This window comes from Acanthochromis polyacanthus, chromosome 21, assembly GCF_021347895.1.
Source record: "Acanthochromis polyacanthus isolate Apoly-LR-REF ecotype Palm Island chromosome 21, KAUST_Apoly_ChrSc, whole genome shotgun sequence".
Lineage (NCBI taxonomy): Eukaryota > Metazoa > Chordata > Actinopteri > Pomacentridae > Acanthochromis > Acanthochromis polyacanthus.
In genome coordinates, this window is record NC_067133.1 from 26,035,299 (window position 1) to 26,045,586 (window position 10,288).

Consider the following 10,288-nt stretch of genomic DNA (forward strand, 5'->3'; position numbering starts at 1 on the left):
AAGTTTTTTTTTTTCCGCGGTGGATGATCAGTTTTAGTCATCGCCTCCCTGTCACTGTGTTTTTGCTGTGTCCCACCCATGATGACTGTGATTGGTTTGAAGAATTACAAACAAGCCTGAGCGTTTAGGAGTACAGTTAAATCCATCATTTAGTAAAGGATGAGCTATGCCGCATGCATAAATCTGCCTAGAGCAGAAAATGAGTGACTTTGCAGGAAAGAGGCCACCAGGACAAAGATGACTCTGCTGAAGGAGTTTAAAGCTTCAGCAGCTAAAATGATAGAGACCGTGTATACGAGTGAGCATGGATTCTTCCCCAGTGGCACCTACAGTTCCTGTGAAGGACTTACAAGCTAGTGTTTATTACAAGGCCTTTAACTTTGGAGAAGGGTGAATGAATACTTTTTAGAAGCACTGCAGACTGATGTTACTTGTTAACAGCCACTTATGGATTTTGTGTCATTATGTGATGTTTCTTTATTTTGCAGGTGGCACTTAAAGTGGATTCTGTGGAGTCCCAGGGTTGTGAGCACCAAGAGAGGCCTGCTGCTATCCTCCTGCCCCCCCTCTCCCCTTCCCCACGATCCCTTACCTCCTCTTCATCGCCTCTTCCTCCTCCTTCTCCCTCAGCCCTCTCCCTGCCACCCTGCTCCCCCTCTCCCTTCCCACTCCCTCCTCCGTCTCCCTCCCCTCTCCCTCTGTTGGTATCTTCCCCTCCACTTCTTCTCCCCCCACCTCCCTCACCACGCCTCCCCCTGCGCCCTCCGAGCCTCCGGAGACCCCGACCGCCCTCCGCCGTCTCCCTCTCCGACCCGGCTGACGAGGAGGTGTATCACATCACCAGCTCAGCCCAACTCAGATGGAGGGAAGAGGAAGGAGGAGGGCAGGAGAGCAGAGGGACGACGGGTCGCAGTCACTCCCTCTCCCCTTGCACCATGCCATGCTCTCTCGACCCCACCTCCTCCCCTCTTCCTCCCCCGCTGCCACCGTCCTCCTCACGGAGCGCACTTAGTCTGCTCGGGGCAGGATTGATGGACCATGACTTCAGGAAAGGCTTTATCGTCGATAACCAGGGCTTCCTGGACAAGCCATCATCGTTGTCTGCCGGTCACTCGGATGACCACCGACGCCATTCCATCGAGGTCTGCCTCCCGCAGGCCGTCATCAAAGGAGATGACCAACACTTCACGCAGGACGTCCGTCGGTCGGAGAAAGGTCAGGGATTCCCTATGAGGGTGCAGTCAGTCGGGAGCAACCACAGAAAGAAGAAGATAAGTCCTCCCTGCATATCCATCCACCCACCAACAGAGAGGGAGCATCCCCACATCGCCTCACCCCCAAAACTGGCTGACTGCAGCATGATGCTGAGACGCAGGACACCGTCCTATGACTTGACACCACACACACAGTCAAGCACACAAGACGTCTCGGCAGACACACAGATGCAAACACCGCTAACACCAATCCACGTTCCGCTGCAAGCACACTCACCAACCCACACACTGACACCTTCATCCACCCCGACACACACTCAGGCGTACACGCCGCCGCCTGCATCCACATCTACACACCCACACATCCCCATCAGCCCCAACATCTTCATTCAGCCTCACGCCCCTCTGGTCCCAAACCCTATGCCTTTCCCGCACCCACTCTCACCCGCTGCGAGGCACCCCCTCACAGGAGAATACGTCACCCTCCCCCAGTTCACCTTCGACCAACCACAGTCCAGATACACGAGCGGCCTGTCAGCTGGCATATCAGACACTGATACAGCCACCTGCTCTTCCCCTTTCGACAACAGACTGGGAAGCGGTGCAGGATTCAGTGCAAAGAATCGGAGGACCGCCCAGTAAACATGGAGCATTTGATTCAGGAGGTGAATTGTTTAAAATCTCTGCAACTGGAGCTCTGACCCCAGCAGAGATCAATGCTGGGGAGAGAATAAGTTCACAGGGAGAGGGTTTTGTTTTTGTTTTTGTTTTTTTGTTGATTAAGATCATAAAAAAGACATTGATTACTCTCTCTGGACGTTGGTACAGACTCGTCCCAGAATAACAGAGAATGGATCCTTTTTTTCTAAACCCAGCCTGAAAGACAGCAGATCCACTGAGGCTGTACCAGTACTCACTGTACATGGTGTGTTTGGGACTAATACTAATGACACACCAGGACTAAAGCCACCTAACTTCGTAGCCAAAGTTTTTTTCACACACTGTCCTCACCCACGCAAGCCAATCAGGAAGCAGCGTCTGGCTGATAACCTCTGACTTTTACAGGAAGTGGTTTGTGACATGGAGCGTGGGGAGTATCGTGGGATATGCAACTTCAGGTTTTCTACAGAAGTTCTGCTTGCCCCTCCTCTGCTCCTCGATCACATTGATCAGAGCAGAAGTGTGTGAGTATGTGTGTGTGTGTGTGTGAGTGAGTGAGCGTGTGTTTTCCTATGTGCGAGTATCGTCAGATCTGTTGTCACGGAAGTCGGCCATGTTATTCTTATGCTTGCATCGACAGAGAGGGGGAGCAGGGCAGAGCTGTAGTGTTTGTTTCTTTGTGTATCTGTGCATTGTAAATAAAGGAAAATACTGTATTTGGTGAGATTAAAAATAGCTCTATCCATATGCACATATTTTTATAGAGATCTAAAATGTTTTTGCACACAAATTTGAATTTCAAGTTGCTTGTTTTATCCTCTGTTGTCCTCTTGTGAATGTATGTTTCTTTTCAAAACTGAGAGAGAGAGCGAGCGGCGAAGGACATCAACCCATCTCTCAGTCTGCTAGCTGAAGTTGAGGAGAGGGATTTTATTTTTCTATTTTGGAAAAGAGAAAGAAGAGAACAAACAGGGGTGTGATGTGTTTCTGTAGCTTTGTCTCAGATTTCTATGTATCTAGTGTCTAATGAACAGTTGTACGAAGGGGGACTCAGTGATACGTTTGGATGAATTTTCACATGGAGAACTGCAAAATACACAAATAAGTAGTATATATTTAGTGCAATATATTAGGGCTAAATGGCTAAACATGTGCCCTGTTTCTGCAATGTTAAATTTAAATTTGCAAATCTAAGAATGTAAGAAATATTTGGGGTGGGGGGTGGGGGTGGGGGGGATCTAGCTATCAGACAATTTGTAACCAGAACAAAATTTTGCATGATTCTTTTGAGAAACTATGCGTGGTATCATTGAGCCGCTCTTCTACTGCTGTTTTCAAGCTGGATCAGCTCTGACACCTGTGTTTCTGTACATCTAAAGACAACCAAACTAACTTACTAAATATGTGTAGCCAGAGTGCAATAATAATATATAACTTGTGGAAAATATAGTGACATCCACACTACATAAAAACAGCCACACTCTTGTATTCATACATACTGTAGAACTACTATATATAATATAAACCCATTTTTTATATATATATGATGATTGAGAATATTTATATCTCTGGTGTTCATGCTACTATAGGTACTTGTGCCCTAAATGTGGCTGTGATGGGTGTGGCTGGAAGCAGTGTTAGGTACTGTAGATTTCTCCCAAAGCTCAGGCCCACCCGCTGATGGTGTTACTGTAAGCAGAAGAGTGACATGCATCTCTGCTGAGGACTCAATAAGCCATTTGTCATTTCAGATTTTCTTTTTTCAACCTCACCAACCAACTTCCTCACTGGTTTCCCACATTGTGTTAAATTAACCGGACTGAATCATGCAACCCCCCAACGGTATGAATGACAAAGTATGACAAGCGTTTTCCTTCCAGTGGCTGAATGTTTTCTTACCAAGCCATACTACTATCCTGACACACAGCACAATATGTATTTATTCTCTTTTGTGCACAGTCTGGTTTGGCACATGCACACAAGAAGCATGCTTGTGAGCTTCTTGGTACTGATTCCCCCTTTTCAAAGGCAGCTGGCTGGGACGGCGTCTTTCTTTTTTTTAAATCTTGTGTTATTTTACCTTTTTTTTTTTTTTTTTTGTGATCCAGCACGTAACATGCACAAGTCCTCAGCAATCTGAGTGAAAACCAAAGTGCTTTGATGCTGTACCATAATCACTTAAGGCTGAGTTTTTCATATTTGTGCAGAAATGAATAAAAATTTATCTTGATAGGGATTTACAACCAAATTAAAAGTTTTTTTCTCACAGACTACCTGGGTGATAAAAGGTCTCTGCAGCATGGTTTAAAAGTCTGAAATAGTATTAAACCAGGTGCGCAAAAATGTCTCCGGTCCTGTTTTTATGGGTGTTCATTTTGTTTTTAAGAAGCTAATTTAATTATATTTTCGAATGCATAAATTGCCTTGAAAATGGTGACACTTGCAGGGACCTTTGTATACATGGGGTCAGTGATGAAAAGGATTATTAATGACAATAATTAACAGATAATCATTCTGCTACACTCTCATTAGCTCCCCCCCCCCAAGCAGTATGCATGCAGAGGGTAGACTTGTGAGATTAAAATAATAATAATTATTGTCTGTTAACCTCATTTTTGATGCAGGTCAACGCGTTTGACCTTTGAGAGCAAAGCCCCCTGATTGGTTGTCGTCATTGGATAAAGCCACATTTGGCAGATCAAGTGAAAATGATGCAAAAGTAACAATGTAGATGAATTTTGGCATCTTGCAAAAGCGGAATGTAAAGCGCCGGGACGGTGAAAGTGTTGCTGCTGATGAACACAGCTGGCTCATCTTTTCATGGCACTCTTCCTCCAGTTCTGGTATACGGAAACATATCTGATGTTGGATTCTGAGAGGTTGTCCTTCCTGAACATGGCACAGTCGGTCATTTCTCTGGTTTAAAATCATGTTTTATACAGTATGTGCTTGAACATCATGATATTGTACAACTGCTTTGTCTTGTTTCTTGTCCTCTTCCTGCACAGCCTGTCAGCAATGGGAGGTTTTTAGGTAGTCTCTAGACGACAGCCTCTCTCTGTCTCACTCTTATTTAACTCGGTGCAGACAACCCCGATCTAAAGCATATTTGCCATATTAATCCACACAGTTTGGTAGAGTGACTGCATAATTGTTCTTACGATTTACAGATCTTTGGATCTCAGTATTTAAATCCTGTTTTTGAGGAAACAGTTTTGACTATTGCATGTTCTGATTTAAGAAAAAAAAAACTTTTGGGAAAGACTCATCTGAATGTTTTAGAGATTTTAATATTTGCATTTTCAGATGTTTCCATTTGTAGATTGACTACCTAATTGCACTGGGCTCTGATTAATTGGTATCTGATAAAATACTGATTAAATGACCCTATTCTTTATTGTCCAATGCAATACTGGGTGGTTATTTACTGTAAGAGGACGAAGCTCCTCTTTATACAGTTTTATAGAGAGAAATGGAAACCAAGTTGGTTCTATTTTATTCGGAACCACTGTTATTTAATGTTGAGGTGAACTTTTTTCACTTTTCCTCCTGATACTCTAAACATAGTAGGTGGTGAAAATAATTATCTGATGTATATTATATGTAGGAGTAGCCTCAGCCCTGATGCTCTGTAAAGGACTGATCAGAATAGTAATAAGTTGCGTTTTCTTGGTTGACATTGAGCTGGTCCAGTGACAGTGATCACGCTCCAGACACAACACGAGTGTTTCCACAACACCAGAGAGTTCAAACTGTGATAGAACTTGGCTCTGATGAATCAGAAGCCTTGTGTTTTCTTTTATTTTCTTTATTTCTGTCTTTCTTTCTTTCTTTTCTTTCTTTCAACCCTTCAGTGATTGGCCCCAGGCACCCCCACCCCAGAACCCCCCCCAAGCCTTACAAGGAGGGGAGGAGGTGCATGTGTTCTGTCTGTCAGAGGAGAGCCCAATGTGTCTGCAATAATAAGCTCCTCCATCATTCCCCAGAACAGAGGGAGAAGGGAGGGGACAGGGGCGGTGTTTTAAAGGCTCGACACACAGCCGGACTCTATCTATTGTATCGTTGCTGATTATTGTGTGATGACCAACCGTTGTCCTGAAGGATGTTTCCCTGTCAATTAAAAAATACAAGATTTTTTTTTTATTCCACACACAGTCTGCTGAGTGTCTTCTGTTTACTGTGTTAACTTATTACTGTTTGATTCCAACTTAGCATACTTTAGCCCGACAAATGAATCATCCATGCATGATGATTAGCTTGTATCAGAGATATCAGATTTAGTGCATACCAATCAAGCTCAACATTAACTTGACTGATCATCTCATTACAATGCAATGTTGTACTTGGAAACTTCTGGCATTTATATGGATGTCACTTCTACATGTACCGGCAATTTAAATATTGTTGCACAACAAGAACACTCCATCCATTTCGATAGCATGCCCCAACGCCAGCAGCCTCCTACAGCAGGAAGGTGTGTCCTCCCACACTGCAAAAACTGCTGAGAAATATCCCAAGGATCTTGACAATGAATTTAAGGACTTGAACCAAGCTCTAAACACTTTCCATTGGAATAATGAATAGATATTGTGATACTGAGAGTTGTGGCTTCAGAACAAAGTGAAAATGTCAGAAATCAAATTGTTATTCGAAAGAAAGACAGATTTTCTCAGTGTCAACTCATGGCTAGATGGGAGATTTCCAAGGGGGCAGTGCATTGCCCTCTGTAACACTCTGTAGCACTCTGTGGAAAGTGGATCAGTCGTATACAAAGCATGATCAAACAGAGCAAAAGTGACCATATCATCGGAGGATCAATACATCAAGCTTTGTTCACTAAGAGATACAAAAACAATTTCATTACAGATACAGAGTTTGCTAAATGAAGGGAACAAGACTCAAATCAGCAAACGTCCTGTCAAAAGATGTCTGTCTGGTTGTGTTCTCAGAGGAGTAACAACTCTGAACCACTTCTCAGGAGGGGGAACAAGGACAAACAGCTGAGCGAAGACATACCAGCATTGCAGACAAATAGTCCTATTTAGTGATGAGAAACATTTTAGCATATGTGATCAAACAATGATCCAGCAACAACTGAGGGAATCAGAGAGCTTTTATGGCAGAGGAGGGGAACAGGTGAGTGGAGTTGGCTGATTAACTGCTGCTGAAGCCTATGCAGTAATCAGCCGGCAGCCAGAGGGCAAGCGATTGGGAGAGAGAGAGGGAGAGGAAAAAAAAGGGGCAGGAGCTGGAGTGGAACCATGACACAAATGGTATGACAGCAGATCAGTTGTCATGGCCTCCAACTTCGTGGGCATTGGCAGAATGGATGAAGTGCAGCGGCGGGACAAAAAGAAGGCCCAGTTTTTGATGGTGCCCTGTCCAGAAGTGGTTAAGCTATACAATGAAGCAATAGGCGGCATTGACTTGCTTGATCAACTTGTCAGTCTGTACCATACAGAAATTCGGTCAAAAAAGTGGACCCTGAGAATGATTACACATGCTTTTGACATGGCTGTGGTCAACAGTTGGTTGTAGTACAGGCTGGATGCCAAGAGGGCCAATATCCAGACCAAAGACATTCAGGATCTCCTCCACTTAAAGATGAATGTGGCCCAGTGTCTGGTCAGAGTCCATAAAACAGTGGCAGCAAAACGTGGAAGACCCAGTATGTCTCCAGAACCGTGTGTCCCCCACAGACCAGTTCAGAGACCAGTTCAGGATGTAAGGCCTGTACCTGAAGTGCAGTATGACATGGTTGACCACATGCCAAATTATGACGAGAAGAAAGAGACTACCAGATGCAAGATGCCATACTGTACAGGAAAAACACGTCTTCTGTGAAAAGTGCAACATCCACTTGTGGTTTGTGCCACACCGAAACTGCTTCAAGGCTGCTCATCGAAAATGAAGATACATGAAAACATCCACGAGCTAAGTTCCAGTTCCATTCCAAGTAAGCGTGTTATCAGTTCATTAGCCTACCGATGGTTATGTGTTGGAAGTACTAAAGCAAAAGACTTTTTCAGGTAATCATATCTACAGTCATGCCATGTCTCCCTGCAGTCCGTGGTGAGAGTGTGTGTGTCTGTGTGTGTGCCCGTGTGAGTGAAATCTTTCAGTCAATTTTGTGTTTCTTTCAATTTGAAATATCTCGATTTAATTAATAAAGCTCAGTCAATTACATTTTATATTATTAAGAATTCTTATTCAGTTTAACACTAGATGACATATCGGTTCATTGAATATTTCATATAAATCTTCATGTTCACCTCTTAAAATACAAAAACACACCACAGTAGTACCCTAAACTAAAACTACCAGTGGGTTCCCTGTTTTCCTTTCTGAACAATTCAAAGGTCCCTCTCTATCTCCCCACACATCCACGTGCTGCCAGATGAAGGAGCCTTTTGAGAGGCAGTTGGCATCCAGAGACGGCAGGCAGGACAAGTCAACGGATGCCGGGTGGATGAAGGCATGCGGCTGAGAACAATCCAGAAAACACCAGAGGAGGAGTGCAGCGGTCCAGGGCCAGAACAAACAGAGAAGCATAGTATGTCTCTGAGAAAACATCATAGTATAGCCTTTGGTTTTAAAAAAAAACGCGATCATATACATCATATATTTTACAAATAAGTCAAAGGAAAGAGACATACATTGTAGAATTGTAGTAATTGTAGGCTGACTGATTTACTGATTATCAGTATTTTAGTTTTTACTGATTTACGGTAATAAAACCATTTAAAAATGGCACTACTTTGGCTCTGAACCTTTATCTACCTGTGGTTGCTCTGTCTTCTGGAGGGATTTGATTGGTTATACGTCACAAATAAAACTCCTTTAACTTCACATCTGGAAACAAAACAAAAATGTAACCAAGTTTTCTGTTGGAGTTTGTGTTCTTCTAAGTTTAACTCCAAGATTTTAAATACTTTCATTTACTGCAAATGAATATCTTCTCCAAATGTATCACTAATAATCATAATCAGCCTTAAAAACCCACAAAACATCCCTCTATACTCCACCACACTTAGTACAGTCCGGTTCCCCTTTCTATAAATCTGCTTGGAATCTTCCACTTCCTGTTTGTCAAAGTGGCCTTCTACCTGGACAGGTTTTGTTGGTGCTCATGCAATAAACATTTTGATTAACTGCATTTTAATATGGATGGATGACACTTAATTAGAGTCTGTTTTAATGAGACTGAGTTCAGATGTGTAGCTCTGTCATTAAATAGGAAATTTTTTCTCAGAATTCACAGAGAAAAGTCTGAAATGTTTGCTAGGTTAGCGTTCTGTGGCTCAGCTAAAGCTAACTCTCTGCAACTTCTGGATCTCTGGAGTTGCTTGTTGTTCAAATATCTTGCTAGAGGTGCTGAAGCTCAGAAAGTCTGAGATGTTTGTTCAAAATAAGCTCATTCTCAAGTCTTATCTGAACTGTCCTCTTTTGTTTGAACTTTCCCTAAACTTAGGAGTTAATGACAGAGCAGCACATCCAGACTCAGTCTCATTTATGTAGAGATTAAACTTCAGTCTCATTCATTGATGTTAAAGTGCAGTTTTTCAGACGTTTGTTGCACATGCTCTCGACCAAACCAGTCAAGGTAGAAGATGATGTGAAGAGAAGCTCCAGAGGATGAATATCACACATTTACATTGGAAATAAATGTCCTTTTATGAGACATTGTCATGCAAAAGTTGGATTTCCCTTTAATGATGTTCAAATCTTTGAGTGTTTTGTTGATGTTGGTTTCTAAATGTTTTTGACACTCGGCCCCAAAGATTAAAACCTTCTACGGCTAACAAGCTGCAACAATTCACACTTTATTAACCATCTTTCTAAACTAAGATAAAAAGTGAAAAACTGCTAATTCCTACATCATGAATGTAAATATTTTTGGTATTAATGACAGCAAACTCAATATATTTGGGTTGGACATTTTATAAACCAAAACAAGAAATGAATTACTGGAGAAAACAACAGATTCATGGACAAAGAAAATGTGTTTTCCAACATATATGTCTGAATTACTCCAACATTACAAGATACATACAATTTAAATTCAATTTTATTTATTTAACGCCAATTTCACGTCAAATTGTCTCAAGACGCTTTATTTTTTATATTTTTTTTGTCATATTTAAAATATGACAAAGTAAGAAATTTAAACCTCTTCACTAACTTTCTCCACTAAAACTAATAAACATGAGGTCAAATAGAAGGAACAGTTTTAAATACTGCAGTCCCACGACGACAAGAATAAAGTTTCACAACAAAATCTAAATCTGCCGGTGGATTCCATTAAAGTCCTAATAAATGATAAAGTGTGATACTAAATTTTTGTGGTGCTAAAAATCTCAAAGTAAAGATACTAAGTTGAACATCTGGATGGAGGTTGATAAAAAATTGACCTC

The 10,288-nt window shown here is 42.2% G+C and overlaps 1 protein-coding gene across 2 annotated transcripts in view; it reads left to right on the forward strand.

Annotated features, from left to right (window-relative positions):
* Nucleotides 1-6,024, forward strand: part of cacna1ha (calcium channel, voltage-dependent, T type, alpha 1H subunit a) — a 150,571-nt gene extending 144,547 nt beyond the window's left edge. For both annotated transcript variants that reach the window (XM_051941075.1, XM_051941076.1), the window contains exon 38: nt 489-6,024. In XM_051941075.1, the coding sequence (XP_051797035.1) occupies nt 489-1,856 (1,368 nt within the window). In that variant the 3' untranslated portion in view covers nt 1,857-6,024. The remainder of the gene's footprint in view (nt 1-488) is intronic.
* The last annotated feature ends 4,264 nt before the right edge of the window (nt 6,025-10,288 follow it).